Source organism: Rousettus aegyptiacus, unplaced genomic scaffold (assembly GCF_014176215.1).
Source record: "Rousettus aegyptiacus isolate mRouAeg1 unplaced genomic scaffold, mRouAeg1.p scaffold_m13_p_1, whole genome shotgun sequence".
NCBI lineage: Eukaryota > Metazoa > Chordata > Mammalia > Chiroptera > Pteropodidae > Rousettus > Rousettus aegyptiacus.
The window spans coordinates 93105320-93128352 of record NW_023416284.1 but is presented as its reverse complement, the minus strand read 5'-3'; the positions used below and the strand labels follow the sequence as shown (position 1 = coordinate 93128352).

The 23033-nt window shown below is 43.4% G+C and overlaps 2 protein-coding genes across 10 annotated transcripts in view; both read right to left on the bottom strand.

Moving 5' to 3' along the window:
• ZNF76 (zinc finger protein 76) overlaps positions 1 to 9773 on the bottom strand; it is a 32000-nt gene extending 22227 nt beyond the window's left edge. For 3 of the 5 annotated variants that reach the window (XM_016146910.2, XM_016146914.2, XM_016146915.2), the window contains exon 1: positions 9433 to 9554. The gene's annotated coding sequence lies outside the window, so the exon portion shown is untranslated. Of the gene's footprint in view, positions 1 to 5260; positions 5328 to 9432 lie in introns of all 5 variants that reach the window. The other 2 variants (XM_016146913.2, XM_016146911.2) reach the window with 2 other exon arrangements.
• Positions 9774 to 14442: 4669 nt separating this feature from the next.
• The window catches only part of SCUBE3 (signal peptide, CUB domain and EGF like domain containing 3), a 37168-nt gene continuing 28577 nt past the window's right edge, over positions 14443 to 23033 (bottom strand). For 4 of the 5 annotated variants that reach the window (XM_016146918.2, XM_016146917.2, XM_016146919.2 and 1 more), the window contains 7 exons: positions 22721 to 22882; positions 22352 to 22519; positions 21681 to 21842; positions 21060 to 21257; positions 20461 to 20613; positions 20256 to 20335; positions 14443 to 18674 (listed from right to left, as the gene is read on the bottom strand). In XM_016146918.2, coding sequence (XP_016002404.1) covers positions 18525 to 18674; positions 20256 to 20335; positions 20461 to 20613; positions 21060 to 21257; positions 21681 to 21842; positions 22352 to 22519; positions 22721 to 22882 — 1073 coding nt within the window. In that variant the 3' untranslated portion in view covers positions 14443 to 18524. The remainder of the gene's footprint in view (positions 18675 to 20255; positions 20336 to 20460; positions 20614 to 21059; positions 21258 to 21680; positions 21843 to 22351; positions 22520 to 22720; positions 22883 to 23033) is intronic. The other variant, XM_016146921.2, reaches the window with a different exon arrangement.

Below are 23033 nucleotides of genomic sequence, written 5' to 3'. Positions count from 1 at the left end.
GCAAATATAACTTTATACGCACTGGGAAACCAATAACTTTGTGTGACTCACTTTATTGCGATATTGCTTTATTGTGGTGGTCTGTAACTGAACCTGGAATATTTCCAAGGTGTGCCTGTAATATGGGGACTGGAAACAGCATGTGGAGGAAAGTATATAGGAACACTCTGTACTTTAATTTTTCTGTAAACCTAAAACAGCTCTAAGAAATAAAGTCCATTAATAATAATAATTTAAAAAATCCAACCATCGATGTTGGCAAAACCAGGAGGCAGGCACAAGAGTACATTGTTTTTTAATGGTTGAATAATATTCCATTGTATATGTGAACCACAACTTCTTTATCCAATCGTCTGTTGATGGGCATTTAGGTTGCTTCCATATCTTGGCTATTGTAAACTGTGCTGCCATGAATATTGGGGTGCACAGATCTTTACAAATTATTGTTTTGGTGAAATCCTAACATTTGCAATGACATGGATGGACCTACAGGTTACAATGCTGAGTGAAATTAAGTCAGACAGCAAAAGATAAATACTATATGATTTCATTTATGAGCAGAATCTAAGGAACAAAAGAACAAACTAATCAAAAACAGACTCACAAATATAGAGGACAATTTGGTGATGAATAGAGGGGAGGGAGGTGGGAGTGCTGGGAGAAAGCGGGGAAGGGTTAAAGAAGTACAAATTAGTAGTTGATAGAGGGTCACGGGGATAAGGAGCACAGCATGGCGAATGCAGTCAGCAGTAATGTAATGGCTATGTGTCAAGCCAGAGGGAAGATAAGAGTAATCGGGGGTGGGGGGGATCGTTTCATAAACTATATAAATATCTAACCAATGTACTGTATACTTGAAACTAAAAAAAAAAAAAAAAAGAGTACATTGTTGACAATACTAGAGATAGCTCTGGGCTCTCCAAAGAACAATCTGTCCATGCTTAACCCCACTGGGAAAGACTCAGGATCTGAAATCTAATCACCTCATCTTCATAATTCATCTCACAAAAAGAATACACAGAAAACAAGAGCTATTTGCACAAGGATGCTTGTTTAAATGTTTTAGACAAGAATCATGAAGACCATCTGCATTAATGGAGGAGGGTTAACAAATTAATGCTAAGTGAAACAATCGTAAGGTTGAACATTTACCCAGTTCCAGCTCATAGAAACCTTCACTCTAAGTGAGATGAGGGCAAAAGAGGCCAAAAAGAAATGTACAGTTGTGCTAAATCTTTTAAAAAATAAAGTGCTGAAATGAAAAGATCCCAGCATCTAGCTCCAGTGGACACTAATTTGCTTAGTTGCCAACTCCTCCATCTCAGGGTTTCCTTTATTCTCCCCACAGCTTCCCTATTGCTACATGCACCTCATTCCTCCTAGGTCCTGCAAAGAAAGGCATTATTCCTCTTGTAATTTATGCCAATCTTAAGTACTGAGGTAGGAAACTCCTTCTTCTAAGATTTTTCTTCCTTTCTTCTCTTGTACTACTGGAGGTCTAGTTACCTCCTTTGAAATATTTTTCAAACTGGGCTGTTGTGCTTTGTGTGTCTTGTGAATAGTGTTACTTGGGGCCCCATGATTCAGTATCCTACCTTGATCTCTAGGTAATCTGCATTTCTTAACTCAAAGCAATGTCCATTGTGCTGTAGGGAAACAGGAACAGTGTTACACTGTCCGTGAGAGTACACATTGGGAAAAGCCCAAGTTGGGTAATTTGGAAGTATCAATCAAAATTACCAATGTACATACTGTCTGACCCAGCATTTTCATGTCTAGTCTACAGGCAGACATACATATGTGAAACATGGCACATGTCCAAGGTTATTTCATGGCATCCCTGTAATAACAGCAAACAATTAGAAATAGAAAAAATGCCTATCAATACAGAACTTCTCTATTATGTAGACATAAATAAATGAGGAAGCTCCTTACATATTATATGTTGTCATGGACATTAAAAAAAATCTATGGAAATATAGTTAAATTACTAACTAGGGTTGCCTGGGGAAAGAGAACTGAGACTAGGACAAAGAGAGGACAGGGTGACTTTTCACTGTTTATCTTTTATACTTAAGAAAAACCCTTAGCCTCATGAATGCATTACCCGTGTAAAATAAAAAAAAAAAAAAAATGAATCAAAAAAAAAAAAACAGTCTAAAATATGCTCTGCACTCCTTTTGTTGGCTACAGGAAAATCTGATTCTCTACTCGTGAAACATAGCTATTCCAGTGCTCATAGGATAGATTCCATGATGTCACAGGTTTGTAGCAAAATCATATCTGGAAACTTAGCTTCACAATTTATGGATGCCATTCTGAAGTATCATATGGAAAGCTGATCAAGCTGAGTATGAGGCAACAGCAAATCTATATGAAAACTTGAGGACATGCTGGCTTCAACATGTGTGTCCCCAACCCAGGTCAGGAGGGTGGGTCCAGCTGGAGTGGTAGCTAAGCAGGGGCTGCCTTTCCACCTGTTTCTATGGGCTTGGGACAGTACTTCCTAGGTTAAGAGTATGAGAAGAGCTCTTGTTTCAGGTACCCCTGCCAGACAGTCCATATCTGAGTCTCAGGTCAGTTTTACAATCTCAAGGAGCCCCCAGTTCCTTGGTTCTTATTTTAACTGCATGGGTCTCATGCTTTATCAACTATCCTAAAGCAGCAAGGATTTCCAACACATGAAGAGCTACACAGTGAGAAACAGTACCAAGCTAAAAAGTTATATCTGGGCTTCACAGAGATGAATCATTTACTGAGGGAAAGCTTGAGGGGAGTGTTAACCCGAAGGCACTAGAAAAAGCATCCTAATTTGTGAGTCTTTGAATATTGCATCCAACATTGTGGATCTTTCTAATTCTGAACTATAAGTGAGGTGCCTGAGTATGCCCTGCACTTCCACCAGCCGAACGAAGGAGCACAGTATTTGTGAGATCCTCACACGGACACTCACATTTTTATATCTTTAATGATAGAGGCCAGGGCAAGAGGCATCTGAGGTTTTGTCAACAGCTTAAGATCACCTGTTAAAGACAATGGCTTCGGCTGCACTTGGATTTGTATGTAACTCTTGTTTAGCTAGTCAGAGTCTCCTTACAGTATAAACACTGACATCTCAATGACACAAGGACAAACATGGCGGAGTGATTGTGCTTTCAGATGCAGTGAGAGGATCACTCTGCCACAATAAATGTTCTCCTTAAACTTGACTCTTTTGGGGGGAAAATAACACACTCTACTTTCTGTTATACTGTTTATAGTTTAAGTTCCTGGACAGCATGCATTTCAGCTTAATTATCACCTAACGAAGAATGCCCACAGATACTAAATGAATAATACTATTAGGTCGCATAGCTAAATGAGTTCTTTAACTCAAATTTGAATCCTAAACCAGCTCCATTTATTGTGAACTAAATCTACTGAAACTCATGACACTGGATTTGAAACCTTTCATCAACTATAGAACTATGAGTTCCTTAAGAGAAGTTCCTGGCAGAGGGAGAAAAAAAAAGAGGACTAAATGTTAGTGAAAGAATGAAGAAGGGAAGGAACTGAGTCCCACCACCCAACTCTTCCTCCAGCCCCAGCTAGGATGACTACTTTTGCCTTACCTGGAATATCACCTTACCTCATCTCTGACATCTACGTTAACTGTTTTCTCCCAGACCCAGGCCAAGAACAAGGTTTCCCTTGTTAAAGTCACATCAGACCAAAACATTGTTCCCTCTATACTTAGCAGTAAAGCTACACCAGGTGCCTTGTCGGTAGTATTCCACAAAGGTACTGATGCATCTTGTCTCTGTCACTGAATCCTGTACGTCCAGCCTAGTGCCCAGTACATGGCAGGCACTCACTGTGTAATACTTTAGCAAAGGAAAGAAGGAAGGAATCTTACCACCAATGCCACTACTTCATATATAGCTCAGCTGTTTCCAAAATGCTCTCAGATATACAGATATATTATCTTCTTTAGCATTAATTCGTCAACTCTCACAATAGGAGGGGCTGAGAAGACAGCTCATTTCTAAAGCAGTCATTTTGTAGATAAAGATCAGAGGCCAGAGCTGCCAGAGAAGTCTCAAAGGATCACAGAGCTACGTGGTAGCAGAGCCAGGCCTCACACCTGAACTGCCACTGCTTTGTCCACTATAGTCCTTTGTCTTTTGCCCAGTAATAGTTACAGTGTTCTTTCAGTTCCCAGAACAGAAATTTACTGATGTCTAACAGACCTGTAAATCCAGCTGCTTACTCAATATAGCCATGTCCAAAAAGTATCTCAAACTTTACATATTCGAAAGTAAATTTCTTATCTCCCCTTCTCACAACCTGACCCTCTTCTAGGTTCCCTGATTTTAGTAAACAGGAACTCTATCACTTAGTTGCTCAGGCCAAAAATGAGAGAACCATCCTTGACTTCTCTATTTTTCTCACATGCCACATCCAATCCATCAGCAAATCCTGTTGGCTTCTCTTTCAAAATAGACCCAGAATCCAATCACTTCTCACTCTTCCACTAATTTACTTTGAGTCCAAGCCACCAATTTCTTTTGCCCGGACTATTATAGTAGCCTCTTAATCAGTTTCCCCTTCTTCTACTCTTGGCCATTATAGCTCATCCTCAACATAATAGCCAGAATGATCCTTTATGTCAGCTCATGTTATTTATTTGCCTAGAACCTTCCAATAGCCCTCCTCTCATAACAAAATCCAGGCCCAACACGATCTGCCACTAATCCATTCCCATTCTCACATCTCTTGCTGTGTTTCCCCTCTCTCACCCTGCTCCAGCCATACTGGCTTGCATCCTCATGTTTCTCATGCTCCTGCCTTAGAACCTTTGCACTTGCTGTTCCTGCTGTTTGGAATACACGTCCACCACATATGTATTCAGCTCACCCCTTTATTCAGGTCTTTGCTCAAATGTTATCTTTTCAGTGAGAGCTTCCTTGACCACTCTACTTAAAATTTAATACCCTGACTCCTAGTACTCTCTATTTCCCCTCTCTGCTTAATTTTCTCAATATCTATTTCCTTGTTTATTAGTTTATTGTATGCCTCTTAAATCCTGGAACTTTGTTTTGTTCATCGCTCTACCTTTAGGTATGAGAAAAATCCTGGCCTTTACCAGATATTCACCAGACATCTGTGGAATGCATGAGTGAATGAATGAAGATCCATACCTTTAGGACCGCCCAGGAATCTATATAGGCTTTAGGCCAGAAGAGAGAAGACCTTAGTAGAATTCTGGTCTCTTCCTTACCTCTACCACTGCCTCGCCTTCTTCTCAGGTCCAGTGCAGCCCTTTACCACCAGAAACCACAGCTGGGCTGGGAAGAAGGGAAGGACAGAACCATAGGTGCTTATTGCCAGGACCCTACAATTCCTAGGCCACCAGGCACAGAATTCTGCAGGGTGCTAATTTTTGTATTTAGCATCCTGTTATCTCACAAACAAAAGAGGTCAAAGATAGGTTAGGACTAAATATACCACTAACCTAGATAATAGTACTGAATTAGTAATAGTAGCTCATTTACTCTGAGATGTTTTCCAAGGAACTATGCTAAACTCTCATTTGTCCATCTAGCTGTCCTTAAAAACAAAACAAAAAAAACTTTGATTATGGATTTCAAATATACACAAAAGTAGAAAGAATAGTATAACAAACCCCATGAACCCATTACCCAACTTCAACAATTACCATTTTGCCAATCTGGCTTCCCCTATTTTGTCTGGGCAACTCCCACTAAATATTACATCTAGTTGTTTTCTTGAGAACTGGTATATACATGACAGACTCTGGCCTTGTAACCATGGTATTTTAGCAACTATGTCGACCAAACTCTCTAGTCTTACTAGAAATACAGTAAAAACAAGCATTTACATCATTTCCTCACTAGAGCAATGACTAAAAAAAGAAGTGTCTAAATTCCAGATTGTTAAAATCAAGGGACTTGCCTATGGTCACATTTGGAGGGATTTGGGGAAGGGGACAGTTGTGGCTACAAAACAAATGTGGATGTGAGCTGTTTTCACTTGTCTGTACTGATGCAAAATTTCTTAATGAGTTCATTCAATCCAGTATTTACTACTTGCTAAATATGAAGGACAAGATTAAGATGACAGAAGGCAAAGAAAACCCAGCCTCTGTTCTCAAGGAAATCATGGTGGGGGTGGGTGAGAAGAGTACACAAATAACTAAGATACAAAGCTGAATATGTTCTGTGCCCTAAGATTAAACAAGCCTAAGGGAAAAGCAGCTTTTAAAAAATTAACCCGCAGAAATTGTAGACCCCAGGACTTACCCCTTGCTTAACTCTAGTTTTGCCCTCTGCTGTATTTATTGCTGTAGAGTCAATGAGTACATTATTATAGGAGACTTGGGAATTTGGTGACCCACAGAATAGACTTTTCGATGTGAATCTTTAATGTCACATTTTGCTACTCATCATCCAATCTTCTGGTGGGCGTGGATAGGAAAGTCCTCCCAGGGCTTGGAAAACAATGGGGCTAATTCAATGCAGGCACAAGCTGACACTCAAAGCATTCTACCCAGAGGGCATATACAGAAAGCAGTTTCATAAACAGGATAGGATCCTAGGAGTGAGTCAAGGAGACAAAGCTAGATTGATTCAGAAGAATTTCCAAGGTCTCTCTCCTTGCTACCTAAAGGAGTACATTCTTGGTGATTATCAGAAGTTCCCAGAGAAAAATGTAGGTCTGTGGACAAACCAAAGAGGCCAATGAGGTTTGGCTGTGTGTGAAGAAAGGAGAGCTGAGTGGCAGGGTTGTTCGTGTGGCTCTGGAGTTAGATGCACAGAACAGTGGAAGAAGGGCAGAGTTAGATGGGAGGGAGGTTTACATTATATTCAATGTTATCAAGATTAGTAAGGTGAGGACTGTTGGGAGAAAAATAAGAGGAAGCAAAATGGTATTATGAGAAGGGACAGGGACTCATGGAGAGGGAAAAGGTGAAAGACGATTCTGGTTTGAAAAGGACATAACTGATGAAAATGAGGAAAATGCTGTGAGATCCAGGAATCTTAGAGGCAGGATCTCACAGGATATCGGGTAGGGTGCAAATAAGAGGCTGTTAGAATGGAAGGGTATATAGGTTATGATGCATAGGTTCATGCTGGGAAAGAAGGGGCTCATTTTACTGAAGATGGGTGAATGAGGTCACTAGACGAAGGGCTAATTAAATGAAGATTTCAGGTAAAAGGATGTGGCTGAGGATGGTAGAAGGGGGGCAGCTAGAACACTGAGAAGGGATTGAAAATAGGAAGAGATCATATAAGGAAAGACTACAGTGCTAGAGGGTTTTAGAGTTTATGAATTCCTGGGGGTAAGGGACTTAACAGGATGAGAGGGGTAAAGTGCCAGTGTGATGGGTGTCGCTTTAGGGTGAGATAATGGAGTGAGAGCTGGGAGCTCCAAGGACTCATAACATGAGATGATATCTAGACAAAAGATGAAGAAAGGTATTAAGGTATCAGGGAATGTGGGGTCAAAAGTCATGAACAATGGGTTGAGGAAGTCACCAAACCATGGGGCAAAGGGTAACTGAAACCTTCGGGGTTGTGGAATGAGTTGGTGTTGGGCTCAGGAATTATTAGAAAATAAGAAACAAGGGGCTGTTAACTGGAAAACTAGGTAGGTATGGGGGCAAGAGAAGCAATGATACAAGTGGGTTTTGAAGACTGGGTTGAAATCCCAGGTATGCTACTTATCTGTGTGAGTTTTAGGTTCTTCATTTATTTGAAACCAAACCAAACAAAGCTAAAACAAACTAAAATGGGAAATAGTGGTGGATATAATAATAACCATCTCTTGAGGTTGTTGAAAGATAAACTTAATTTATACTTACAAAGCTTGGCACACAGTAGGTGCTCAGCAGTGAAGTGCCAATCATTATTAATGAGATATAAGGGTAAAGAACCAGAGAAGTGAGGAGACCACATCAGAGACAAGAAGATGGGGATCCTAAGCTGAGTGGAAGAGAGAATACAAGGCATAGGTCCTGTGTTCATTGTCTGTTGAATCCTCAGCACCTAACACAAAGTTAAGACACATAGGAACATCTCAGTTTATACCTAAGGGCTTGGCAAATTGCCAAGTCTTTGCACACATTATCTCAGGCACTACTATTAGTAGAGGTGGAGACAGAAGGTTCAGAAAAGCTAACGGTATGCCTCCTGAGGTGGCAGAGCTGAATGAAAAGTGAGCTACACTAGAACCCAGGTCTCTTATCATGTCAATGACTAAAGTGGAAGCACTCGGCTATCCTGCTTGGCAAATATGTTAACGGATTTGGTCCGATAAAAAAAAAAAAATGGGCCTGGGATATCAAGAGTGCAAGGGGGGCATGGGGAGTAAGGAAATAAGGTTCATGAAACAAGTAGATCCTGGAGTGAGGTTACAAGAGGGGCACAAAAATGATTGCAAATATATTCTTGACTGAGAACTGCAGAATTTCAGAGCTGGAAGTAAAATTTGAGATCCTTTAATCAATCTTATAACCAAACAGATGAGAAACAGGTCCAGAGTGAGGGAGGGCCTTCTCCCAGGTTCCCAAAGCACAAAGATGGGAGAGCTGGGGACTTGAGTCTGGGACCACACACTCAATCCAGAATTCTTTGATGCCTCCAACTAATACTACTTTATAGGCACCAGCATGGTGCTAGGGCACTTTTAAGTCATGTGCTGTTTGACATTGGGAGACTGGGGGTGCAGAGAAGGATGTCAGTGGGGGTGACCTGAAGATGAAAGGGGTACGTGGAATGAGAATCATGAGGTTACGAGGCAAAGAAAAGACTCGGATATCGAGGGTTATGTAGAAGATGACTGGGTGGAACACTATTGGAGTAGGGCTTAGGAGTTACCAGGAAAGGTTTGAGGAGAGTCGTCAAGTTTGTGGGGGAATACAGGGTGGAACTGGAGGGGTTACCGGACCAGTGGGGTCACTGAAAAGGTTTGGGGGTCAGCAAGGAGGGGTATGGGGGTCATCAAGGAGGGGTATGGGGATCTCAGGTCGTGAATCAGTGAATTAGAACTGAGGGAGCCACTGGGTAGGTGGGTCCCTGGGCAGTGTTGGGGAAGTTCCTGAGTTGTCAAGAGTCAATGATTAAGAATTGAGGGTTACCTGGTGAGGTCTTAGGGTCAGTTCGTGGGGTGTGGGGTTACAGGGACGGAGGCGGGCGCAGTCACGGGGTGGGGTTTGGGAGTCATGGGGGAGGAGTCGCAGGGAATGAAGGGGAGGGATGGGGGCCGGGACGGGAGTGGGGGAGGGGTCAGGCCGCCGTCGAGGCGTCCGGTCGCCGGGCTAGGACCAGAGGAGGGTGGTGGGCACGCCGGGCTCGGGACCTTCCCGGGGCCCTGCGCCCGCCCGGCCTCCCACCTGGGCACGGTGGACCCACTATTCCCGCAGCCACCAACCTGACAGCCCCCGAGGGCGACTCCGCCGACAGACCGCCATGCACCGGGCCTTGCCACCAGCGCCGGCCCCGCAACCCGCCTGCGCCATAGCCCTCCCGCCCGCGCGCAGCTTGCCTCGCGCGATATCCAGGTTCCAGGGCTGCCGCACTGTCCTCTCTTCTCGGCGCGCGTCTACTGGGCCCCGGAACCCGTATAGAAAATACAGGGCACGCTCCACCCCGCACTCCCCCAGTCGCCGCGGCTCCGATCCTATTTATCCTGGTTCCCGGGCTCCTGGAGCCCTGGCGGCCAGGCTCTGAACGGTGCCCTTCGCAGCCCCGCCCCCTGGCCGGGGTGACGCACGGCCCGCGAGGCCGAGCGCCCGGGGAGGGCGTGATGACGTCACTACGCCCCGGCCAGGACCTGGGCCGCCTCGGCAGTTCAGTAGCCTCCCTAGCAATGAGGAGCTGCCACCTGTCTCGCAGAGGGGCTTAGTCTACCTGAGGTAGTAGCAGGAAGAAGCCCAAGGCCCTGAGGGCTCCGTGCCGCCCCGTTGGCGGCCTGCGGGCTAGGAGATGCGCTTCAGGAGCCGAGGAGGGCAGGAAGGGCAGGCTGTGAGGGAAGCCAGCCGTTCCCTTGGGTCCCATTGGTCGCACGGGGATTACAGACCCTCACCTCAGAGCCCCAGGCTTCCACCTGCGCCTTACGGTCCCGAAGCGCTTTACTATACGCAGTTCGCAGGCACAGCCTACGACCTTCGAGCCAACCCCCTGAAGGAAGCAATTGCAGGTATTATTAGCTCCTTATTGTAAAGGATAGCATTGAGGAGCCATGAGACACTTGCCTCTTTAGTAGGGCGCCTTGATGGTCCTTTTGGGTTCTCACTCTCATTCCCCTGTCAGACCCACCCCTAGCCTTAAAACCAGCTACTCCCCTTGTAGGCTAGCTTGGGGTGAATAAAACCAAGCCCTTTTACTATTTCCTCTTTCCCAGGAGGGAGAGGCTGCGATTGGGGTATTCTCAGAAACCTAAGGAAAAATTAAAAAGGAATGAGCTTTTGGTATAAATTAAGAATAAGTAAATAAGGAGAGGTGTTAGGTAAGGAATTGGTAACGGTTGCCTCTTAGATGAGGAATTGGGTGCCTGGAGGAATGAGGTGAGAAACCTCCTTCTCTAACCTTTTAGACTAACTTGTTGCTTTTGTTCCCTTTTCTACGGTAGTCAAACATGCTTCTGGGCGCCCTGACATCCTGTTACTCTTATCTGAAGAACTTGACCAGAAAGCTGCCCCCTTCCATTTTAGACATGCCCTCTTCCCAATCTTTGGGTACAACATTTCCACAGGCAGCACAGAGGCCAGAGTTCTCATCAGGTTCTCAGTTTCAGTGGGCAGTGACTGACAATTGATGGCCCATTCTTGTGGTTAATAATTAATTCTTTATATATTTCTTGTAGAAATAAACGGCCCGACCACGATGGTGCCCTCTTTCTGTTCCATTTTGGCAGGAATTTGACAAGTTATTTTACATAGAGTGAGAATAAGTAGTTTGTCCTGTATTATCAAATGGTTAGAAATGGAGCAAGGAATAGAATTCAGATTGTTCTAGTTTGTCCCCCTACCTCTTTATTCCATAATAAAAAATACATCTGTCCCTTTCTCACTTTCCTCGCAGATCCCAATCTGATTGGCTGATCACCTCTTCCATTGCACAGTTAACTCAGTTATGTCTGAATTTGAAGTAATAAGATTCTGATGGTGGGTAATTTAAGGTACTTCGAACTGGTGAGGAAAATACTCTGGAGTGGAGGATTGAAGATCATTTTTAGCAGCTTCTGTTCTGTCTTTGAACTCCACTCCTGCAAAAATACCATATAGGCTAGTGGTTGTGAGGCTTTTTAAAAAATGGACGCCATAAAATAATTTTAAAGAACGGATTACCCCCTTGTTCATTTTTACGTTGATATCTAAATTTTCCATAAATTTAAAATACTAGTAGAAGATATAACTTCTGACTTATATAAATTTTGACATTTTAAACTAAGACTATTACACCATTTTTAAATGTATCCAGTATCCAAATACTCCAAATATTCTATGCCCACCATCATCCATTTAAAAATATATAAACAAACTCTTCTTTAACAGAAATTTTATAGAGTTCCCTTTCTTCTTGAACTCCAATTCCATTCAATTCCCCTACAGAACTTTATCATGATTAGTATATTTGTATGCTTTTAAAGTCTTTTATTGATCACTGTCACACTTTACAACAAAAATGAGTGTAAGTTTAAGTTTATTGCCTGTGACCATAGGCTTTAATTGTTAATGATTCTTATGAATTCAATTGTTATTAGTTATTACCAGTATGCAATTTATTAACATAAATGTATTATACATTTTTATAATTTGTGAGACCTAAAAATAAAATTTTTATTGGATATATCTCTTAACGAGAAATATGTTTCTCCTCAATTAGTTCAGTTATTCATGGATGAGTATTACCTAATGGCAGAAGGAGATAAGGTGCAACATCAATTCTCTCCCTGTTTTTTATTTTTATAGACATAAGTGCTGAGAAACCTTATTCACATAGGAATTGGAAAAGGAAGAGATTAATTACAATATTCCTCAAGTCTTTGAACTACTTATAAATTATATGCCAGCAATCACAAAGTATCCTATTACCAAATACTATTATCAAGTGTTATAAAATAAAGGCCTCCTTTGATCTTATTAAATGCAGAGGATTGGAAACCACTGGACTTGCAAAAGATTTATTACCTGTTCATTAGAGTCTCAGTTATAGTCCTATAAGAATGATCGTTTGCTACCTTTTCACTCATTACCTTGTTAAACCAGATACTGATTTTTATACTCTTTTGCCAACACTATTTTTCGATGGAATTCTTTTTATCATATCATTATATGTTTTCAGGACATTTTTGTTGAAATAATGACGTGCAGATATACTTCAATATGGAAAACACCTGACATTTGTGGAATTAGCAAAGCCAGTCTTCATTTCAAACCACTAGCCTATATGGTAATCAGACTTATTTGTTGCGAAAAATTTTGATTTTATTCAATTCAAGTAAATATATTAATATTCATTTTAAATATTATGATTTAAAAATCACTGGGAAATAATTAACTAGCTTATAAAATAAATTACTAAACATCAGTCACATTCAAAATTATATAGATTTAATATTAATATAAAAATTATAAAAACAAGATAGTACTGTTTCTCATATAACTTGGAATTATGCCATATAATATACAGCTAAATCCATTAGTTAATTTATTATTAAGTGATAAGTAGGATAGAAGGCAGATGTGGGTATGTGCTTGTGTGGAACTATGATGTCTGCCTTTTGGGAACAATGAAATAACAATCATGTATAAAAATCAGAAATAACTAATTGTTAGACTTTATGATCGAACTTTATTTAATAAAAATTAAAGGTATATTTGCTAGGAGATAATGAGTTGAGCAGCTAACAAAGAATTTCATTTTTTGCTAGAAGGAGTTAGAAGATAGTAAACATTTTATGAGATGAAATACATAAGAGGACTCATTATAATGGGAATATTCTGATATGAAGGGGAAAAAAAACTCCTTCCTCCTACTCCCCAAGTTTTTACACCCTGGCAATGCTTTAAGATTCTGTGTAGGTCCAGGACTATGGTGAAAGAGAAGGTAGAATGGAGAGTGTGCATGAATATGAGAGCTGGCTCTCCAACAGATTAGTTTTAGGGAAGATTTCTTATGGAAGTTGAGGATCCAAAGATTTATTCCCTTAAAATTCTCCTCAGATTGATATCCTTTCCTAGGTACCCCTTGAAAAGCCTCAACGTACCCTGGAAAATAATTCCTTGGAAAGTTTTTATGTACCCCATTTTAAAGACCACTTGATATAGTCAGACTCATACTACACTGGCTCTGACTATACATTATTCTGGGACATCATTGCAAGTATCTTAGGAAGAAGGAGGAAGACTTAGGGTTTTTGGAATATAGGAAAGGTAAGAAAGATCAGAGGATAGCCCCAAGTTGGTGTAATCAAAATGGTCCTTGATGTGGGCCTCAGCTTTGTAGTTCTAGAAATGTGATTTTTGTTAGTCCACACAAAGGTGTTCATGTTTTGTCTCACTAAATCAAACTCACAGGAAGGTAATGTATAAAATGCCAGTGAATTAATTTATACTCATAGCCACCACGTAGACTGTATTCTCTCTCCTTTAGGGAAATCTATGTGGAAAGATCAGTTGTAATTAGAATCGTATATGGATCATGAGCATGGCTATTGTTATCAAGCTGTGATAGCCTGATGCACCATGACTGGCATGTAGCAAGAGCTCAGTAATTGTGGAATGAATGCACATATTAAAGGGGGAAGTTCAGGATTCTGGTAGGCCAGCCTACCGTATTTTTGATCAGGTGGATCAAAAATGGCTATGTTCTTTTTAAATGGCTATGTCATGTAGATATAAAATCCAATAATATTTCATGTCAGATAATTATATAATTGCAACGAGATTTATCTATCATCTCTGAGCCTAGAAATTGGGACCGTTCATTTATAAGAGATTGGGAATTATGTTCCCGTGCTCTGTAATAGTGATGGTGGTAGTGGTTGAATGATTTGTATTTCAGAATTCTGTTTGATGGCTAAGAATGTACTGCATAAAAAGAACAACCTTGTTTGGGTCTAGTACTTTGCTAGACTAGGGAGGTTTCTGATCCACTTGTGGCCTGGCTAGATTTTGGGAACTGTACTGTGGTAAGAAAGAACAATATCCTAAATTTCCCCTACCCCTTAGTTCCCCCTCAGGGTTTAATTCTTGATACTGATTTTAAAAATAGACAAAAGAAACAATCCTTTTCAAATTCTATAACCATTAGGAATAAGATGGATAAATGAAAATTTTGGGTTAAGTCCTGTGTAGAAGCCAGAAGACACTTGGTCTCCTCAAAACTTTTTCTAGCTCTGGGATAAGCTGTTGAGACAGAGGAAAAAATGCCAGGCTGAGGTGTTTCATTAGTATTTTAATAATAATAACAATAACAATAATAATAATAAGACAATACAAAACCCAAACATTTCTTTTTACAAGTTCAGATACATTTTTCCCCGAAGTGCAAAATATTCTATGAACCGCATCATTTACTGTTTATTATCGATTGTGTAAGAGATGCTTACTATATTGGCAGCAGTGGAAGGCAGATATAAATACAATATTTTGAGATGTCTTCTTCATGAAAAAGCAAGCTTCCCACATAATAATGATTATTCTCTGAAACTTCAGTTCAACTCATAAAGAAGAATTAAGTTTTCTTTTTGTCCATATTGCTATAGTCTGTGTGGCTAGATAAGCTGATAACAGAACTGGGATTATATTCCCTCTAATCATATAATTTCCTAAAGGGTTCCTAGTCCAAATAATAGCCCAAAGACAGGGTGTGCTACTACTGAGGTCAAATTTAAAGATATCCTTGTGTTATTTGCTTCCGCTTTTTTCTTACTATGCTTAAGAAACAAGCCAAGCAGGATAACATTATTTTCTGCTTATGGTCAGTTATGCTTTGTCTCCCTCCCTCTAGTTTGACCCTCTTACATTGAGGTTAAGCAGCAAGTACAAAAGTTTGAATGCTCTAGAATGTTTTCTGACATTTTGAGATAGGACCTCCTTATCTACTCCAGAGTCACCTCAAAGATGCATACGGAGAGCACTTCTTGGGTATAAATAGTTTCATTAGGGCCAAAGACCAGGACTGTATTACTGAACTTTCAGCAAAAATTTGAACCTCCACCATCTCAAACTAACTTGATCCTGGGGAAGTCAGAACAGTCACAGCTCAATGTCAAACCTCTTGGGATTTATAGGCCCGGGGCAGGGCAACTCAAGTCCAAACTCTGGTCAGTTTTCTCCTGACTCTGAGAGTTCCTTCAGGTCAGAAAATGGGCCTGGCCTAATAATACAGAAAGAGGGAGACAGAGAAGTAAAAGTGATTGCATGTTGCTAAGGATATAAGTGCCTTTCTGATATGCATCACTTGGTGCTCAGAGCCCTTGCAGAAATGGCTTCCCATTCCCAGACTCAGATCAGGGCAGGTTTTATATTAAAGTAAATGAAGCCTTACAGTTCTGTGGTCCTGTAAACACCCATCTTGCAGAGAGGCCTCCGGGCTGATTTTATGAAGGGTTCCCATTATACCATCTTTCTGCTTCTCCACACTGGTATAAAATCCTGTTTTTCTGTCTGAACTGTAAAGGCCTAGAGAGTCCCTGAGTGTTAACTCCTTCTCCAGTCCTCCTAATCCCTAGTTTGATTTCTCCAGAGTCAGTTTCCTCCATAGGTTCAGCAGCAGCTTCGCCTGGGTTCTTAACCCCCCTCTTGGACAACCTAAATTGAACTTGGTGGACATTAGCAGGTCTTCACCAGCTCACCAAGATCTGTCTTGACGTCAGTAAAGAAGCCTAGTGGTCTATACTTTCCATACTCTGGAAATAATTTGCAGGTCCCAGAAAATGGAACACATGATTGGAGGAAATGTGTTTATGTGTATGCATGGGGTGACAGGAAAGGAAGATAGCAAGGAGAAGCCAGACCCTGAAGGCATAAATTGAGGAGCACTCTGACTAGCTTTCTAAGAAATGCAAAATGGTAGAGAGGAATCAGAAAGTTATCCTAGCTTCTGGTGGAGAATCAGGATGGTCAAAGTTGATTAAAGCAGTTTTCCTGGCATTTCCTGGGAAGTATGAATGTTTCTATTAAATGACTACTTCCCTGCTAGAAAGCAGCCATTTTGGATCTTTATAGAAGTGCCCTCTTTGACCCAGAGAGACAAAGGCTGCCAAATATTCCACACCTAAGGGCCATGGTGTTGGCTAATGGATATCAGGGGATCTAGCTGCAACATTGGCTCCCTACTATCTAAGGCTGTTTTGGCTGGTGAATGCTACTCACTGGGGGGATGTCAGACTACTTTATTTAGAGTTAAGGCTCTTTGGGGAACAATAACCTGGAACAGTTACTTAGAAATAAACACTAGGAGTCAGTTGGTAGCCTTTGATTACAAAAGACTGTAGCTTTAGGGGAACTAAAAGGAGCAAATAGAAAATAATTTTATAGGCAGCAGTAGTCTGAGGGTGCAGTATATGCAGGATCTGGGCTTGGGCATGGACTTGATTCTTCTTCCTTTTGAAAAACAGTACGTGAGGAAGCTAGGCTTGAAGTCAACTCCGAGAGGGAACAGCAAACAGGTAGGGGTAGGCAGAATGGCCAAGGTCAGGCAAACAACTTCAGGTCTAAGTAACTGTCTTATTCTTGGCTCCCTCAGCCTTCTCTCTGGCCTTAGGGCCTTGAGTCAGCCCATCCCCAAGGGGTTTGTTCTGGTCCTCTTCCATGTGTTTACCAGGGGAAAACAGGATGAAGACAGGGAAAAGATGGAGCTTTTCTCTACTTGGAGTGGAGAATCACTGACCAATTCCATTGGCCTCTACAATCATGAGGTCCATACCAAATCCATTGAGAGGCACAGGGATAGCAGGATTGGTTTATCAAACACAGGTCCCTCTCCTTCCTGCTTCATATAGTCCCCAGAATTATGGTCCTACACATCTGGTGCCTCTGAGCCACACTCCTGGGTTACCCAAGCTGAAGGCTATAGAGGTCTGGATGGCCACTGGTCGGAGAGTTGAGACAGATAGTAGAGATAAATCAGATGCTCCAGCACTCCAGGTTCATGAGATTTCAGAACCTTTTTTTCTTCCATTCCAAACATATACTCTTCTCTCTTGGGCAACTATAAATAGGGTTGTTCTAATAGAGAAAAACAACAACAAAATAACAAAACCAGAAAACAAAAACCCTTCCCTCTAGACAACATAGAAAGACTCAAAACGATTGCACTTATTAGCTGTGGACAGGGTGGGCAGAAGTCTTGCCAAGTGCACACATATTCCTCTTGCTGCCCACAGCCTGGGACCAGAGGTAGGCGGCTCTGGGCTGGCTACAGAGCAGAGTCCTCTTTGGTGGAGCCCACAAGCCATCTGTGGCTACAAGGGAAAGAATTCTGGGGCAAGGCCCAGGTTGGCTTCCACTCAGCAGCCAAGATTCTTTAAGGACAACACTTAGTAAGGGGAATGGGCTCCCCCAGGGAGCACTCAAGTAGGGGTGAGGGGATGGCTGGGCCAGGGAAGACAAGTAAGAAAAGGGATTAGTGTTTGAGGCTGGCTTCCAATTCTGTACTCTAGTTGTTTAGATGATACATTTTTCCCCCCCCATTTTCTTGGTGATGCTTTAAAACCTGGTTTCTGTCCTGCAGAGAGATATTCTTTCTCTGGGAGCAACAATGGCGCATTCAACATGGCAATCCCTGCTGCTCTTCCTCATTCACTGGTGTCCACTAGCCCAGTGGTGTGAGCCTTTTGTAAGCCCTCATGGACTGGACCCCAGGCACATACATATGTGGGGGAAGGAAAGGAGCTGTATAGACAAGGAAGCTATCTCTGTGGGCAGTTCAAGGCTCCAACCACGTGTCCCAGAGGACCAGTGCTGGTATTAAGCCTCCAAGTCAAAGGCTTCTTTGGCAGAACCCTGGGCTTTTAGAATCACCTGGTGGGGGGACAGCTAGGGAACATTTGGGCTCCCGACTAGCAAGGCACAACCCTATAATGGGAGAAGCCCTCTTCTCCCTCCTCATTCCCCACTAGACCCACTTCTTTCGGTAGGTCTCTGGCACCCTTCCAAGCTGATGGGTTAAGGGATGTGGGCTGGTAAAATGGAAAGTGTGGTTGGGGAGGGGATGGAGGTACTGTTCCTTCACCCCTTGGGGGAATAGAGCCAGCACTGAATGGCTTTTCCAGGGAGCATGTAGGAAAAGGGAAAACAGGAGAGAAGGAAAGAGAGTGAGAGAGAAAGGCAGAGAGATACAAAGAAAGGAAGCTAGAGAGACAGAAAAGAAGAGTTTGTGGTCTGTACAGGAAATTTTTTTTTTTCTCCAAAGAGAGGAGATAATTCCTTGTCTGAGGGTAAGGGCTGCCGGCTCTGAGGGCTAAGGAGTCTGGGGTCTTCAAAACCTGGGTCTTGGGCCTAGAGGTACTATTTATTTGTAGGGCCTCAGGAAACTGGACACTTTGGAGCGAAGCAGCTTGATGAAGGATTTTGGCAGCATCTCTTTGTGCTTCTCTGTGTACTTGAAGTAGTTCTGGGGATGGGCCAGTACCTCAAAGAAGGCCTTGATGAGCTTCTTGTCCTGCAGAGGATGGCAGGTGGCAATGTCAGCCTCAGCATCAAGGGTGGGAAAGAGGAACCCAGCTTCAACTCAGCATCAGTCCCTCTTGATGTTTAATAGATATACCCAGAGGTGAACTCTGGATTCCCACCCTACCATCTGTTCCTCCTTTAGAATTCTATAACTCAGTCAAAGGCAGCCCCCTCCTGCCATTGCTTAGGTCCCAGTCCTTGAAATCATCTTTAACTCCTCTCTTTTACTCACAACCACAGCAAATCCTTTGATTCTACCTTTAAAATAAATTCAGGGTCTGACCATTTCTCAGTGTCTCCCTAGCTACAACCCTGTCCAAGCCACCATCATCTCTCACTTGGACTATTGCAATAGCCTCCTAATTGGTCTCCATGCTTCTACTTACCTTCTGCTTCTACCCACAACAGCCAGAATGACTTTTTTGGTTTTTAATTAGATCATGTCTTTTTCCATTGAAAACACTTCTCTGGTTCTTTTCACTGAGTAAAGGTGAGTGCCTTGCATAGCCCATAAGTGGAACATGATCTGTCACCTCTGTATCCTCATCCCCCTCGACTCTTCCTTACTCTGCTGAGCCACAATGGCCTTCTCAAGGTGAATATGCCACACTGCTCCCATGCTGCTTAGCTTGCTACACTCCGCTCTTGATTGTCTAATGCATGGTCCTTTACCTCATTCAGGTCTCTTCTGCTCAGAGGCCTTTCTGATCACCCTCCTGAAATAGCAACATGATATGTGGAGAACCTACTAGGTCATCCATCGTACATCAGACCTTCTGGCTTCTAGGCTAGTGTTCTTTCCATTGCATCAGCGGATTTTTAAAATAAGAGGTGGGGCTTCCAGCCTTTCATCCCCACTTTAATCAAAACAGTTCCACGGCACATTTATAATAAGAGTTTGGGTGCTTTAAAAAATGTTTGAAAAGCATGGCTGAAATTATATTCTTTGCAGTCTGCAAGTTCAGGGAGATTTTTGTCATCGTGTCTCTTATTTTGATGATAATATAAAAATCATTAATCAGATTTAAAAAATTTTGCATTAATAATTTATAAAGGATAATACTAGGCCTAGGACCATGGTTTCTTCAGTAAGATTTCCTCAGACTAAGATTCATAGACCCAGGTGTCTATCCATTCTTTAATATTGGGAACATTTCCTTTCCTTTAAAAGAGGGCTATACTGAATTAACTGAGAAATGCTGTGCTAATATGCTTTTCTGTGGGACCTGAGGAGGGAGTAAGAGGAGGAGACTTCTGCAAAAAACACCTTTCTATACCTCATTTGCCCTATGTTTTTTGATGGAAGAGGTAGGAGACATTTCATCTCATCTTTCTTTTCCCCCAAGGAGTGGGTGATACTACAATCAGATGAGCTTAGGCTCAAATCCCAGTTTTACCACTGGGCAAGTTCTGTAATTCTCTGTGCCTCAGGTTTCTCATCTGTATACTGAGAATGAGGAAAGTAGCTACTTCATAGAGCTGTTGTGTGTATCAAATGAGAATATTCATGTAAACACTTAGCATATTCCCTGCATGATGTTACACATTCATACTGTTTATATTCACTTGCCTTTAAAATCTCCTGGTGGTTTTCAGATGCATAGAGCCGGCCATCTCGTACAATGTCTTCTACCAGCTGCTCATAGTCCTCTGCAGAGTCAACCAAGGAGAGGGGTTTGGGGGGTGGGAATTCTTCCTGCTCCCCTTGCTGCCTCTCAAAGCCCATGAGCCTGCCCTTTCTCACCCACCTCCCTGGCTCTCCTGCCAATGCTTACCATCATAAGTAACATAAGGGATCTGGAAGCCACGGGCACTGTTGGCCTCGCTTGTCTTGAAGTTGATCCAGAGCTTCCTGGAGCGGGCTGTGAAGGCGATGGGGCGCTCATAGGTCTGGCAGGTCTCATATGTGGTAATGGAGGACGGGGAGGCTGGGAAGGCAAGCAGCAGGTCAGGAGCACAGCAGAGCTTGGGGAAAGGAACCATGCTAACAGAGGCTCTCCCCTGTGCATGCACCTGCCTCACCCCACAGGATGTACATATTGTCTCCCACTGCCCTGGGCTTGTTCCACAAGTCCTCTTTGACATCCAGGCACTCACATAGTGTAAGAAATTTGCCATTTAAATGAATGGAATGGCAAACATGCTAGAATAGAAAAGTGACCCATGTAACACTACTGGAGTTCTAGTCCCAGTGCTGGCTTTCTTAACTCTGCTGTCCCTTGGACATGTAGCATTCACTGCTGTTTTCTTTTGTTAGCGTCTTTCCTCCCAGGCCCTCCCTGGTCACTGCCCAACTTCTTGTACCAGTCTTCTCTCTCTCCCTCCCAACCAGATTTGAACTACCCTTCCCCGGCCCAGCTCTGCAGCCACCCACAGTTCTTTCTCATGACGAGGACGTCCCCACACTCGTCCTCAGATGGCAGGAAGATCTCGGGTACCACGATAAGGATCTTGCGCTTGGGTGGGGGGTTGATGTTCCAGACGCATTCCACACCAGCTGGATAGTTGCCTGGGTAGTTGGGGGACTCAATATAGCCAGTGAACTCACCCAGCTCCCCACCACACTGACGATCTGTAGCCAAGCACCGGTGGACAGAGCAAGAAAGAGAAGGGAAGTCAGTGGGGAAATGGGTCGGGGAAATTGAAGAGTTCTGAAGTGGAAATCAGACACATGTAGGTAGCCACCTTCCTAGTTCATTATTCTCCAAGTTCTGGGTCTACTACCTTCCTTCCTGCTCTTTTGGTACCTTTTCATCTTACCTCACCTGTCTTCGCCTCTCCATTACCTGTCTCTAGGGAGGGGGTGCTATAGGGCCTCGCCCAGCAACTGGTCTTGAGGTTGAGTGTGTTGGGGAGAAATGGAGGGTAGGATTTTCCTGCCCATCCACTCCCCAGCCCTGTTCTCTGTCAGTTTACTCCTCCAATCCACTTCTTCCTAGACCCATTGCTCTCAGCCATCTCTAACCTCTTTTCCACAGCCTGGTCTGCCACTTACTCTTGCACTGGGCTACACTGGTAGAGCCATCGAAGTCAGTGCTTGTGTTTCCTGGACAGCGGGTGCAGAAGTTCTGACGGAAGTCAGGCTGATAGGATCCCATGGCACAGCGAATACAGCGATGGATACTGGTGTTGTAGTAGTGCCCCGGGGAGCACTGGACTGCAGGCAAGGGGGAAAGGAGTTTAAATGGTGGGCGAGTGGGAATTCTGGGGCATGGGATGGGCAGGACACATTCATTCTGCAGAATCAGGAGACTGAAGACACCAAAGTTACTTCCAGAGTTCCAACTTTTCCTAGTCAAGCCAAAATTTAAGCCCAGGGTAAAACTTGATAGAGTGGTTGGCAATCCTTTTCTTTCAGTGACTGAGCATAGTGCCAGACCTGTACAGAAACACTCATTTGCAGTATTGAGGGGAATGTGCCACTGGCTCGCCAAAGCAAAGTGGTAACTGGGACTGCTATTTGTTCCCCAATTCCTAGGCTTGTGGCTTACGGAGGGTCAGGATGGGTCCTATGGACAGGATGTGTGGTCGGTCAGGCAGCTGGACCTTTCCTGGTTAGGGGAAGATGGGGGGTAACAAACTTGGATCTACTTTGTGGATCTGGAGAGTTTTTGGGGAAGTAGTCTGGGTAGGGGAGTTCCCTAGTGGAGTGAGTAGCCCACTCACCTTTGGTGTCACAGTCTTGGAAGGAGATGGCCCCCTCATGTTTGGTGGTGAGGCCCCCACCACACGGGAAGCACAGAGTCCGTCCTGCTTCAGGTTGGTAGGTGCCACGTGGACATGGCTGGCAGGGCTTGAACCCATCTACAGAGTGTTGGCCAGGTGAGCACTGACCTGCAATGAACCAAGGGCCCAACTCTGATGGGGATGGTCCTGATCATCCCTTTGGGGTCACCCAGTCTCAGGGGACAGAGGCACAAACAGGATGTTGACTAGGCGAGTGGCCTGGAGCCTGGGCCTGCCCTTGGGAAATCCCATGCCCATGGGCGTCCCAGTGCCCACCCTACCCCACTCTATTATTTGTTCCCCTGGCACCTGCACATGTGGTGACGTTGGTGGCTCCAAGAGGCCCGTGGGCATCACTCCCAGGGCAAAGGTCGCAGGAGAGTTGCCCTTCTCTCTCCTGGAAGGTGCCCGCTGGGCATGGCACACACTGCTCCGTCTGGCCGTGGTAATACGTTCCCTGCGGGCAGCTGACTGAGGGAGAGTCGGCCGCGCTAGCCACCCACCCCCCACTATTTCCCACCACCCAGGCCTAGGACTTCCCACTCCCCCAGATTCAAGGAGATTCATTTTGTCTGGAAACAGGATCCTGCTTGAAAGAATCAGGGACCAAAGTCATGTGCAG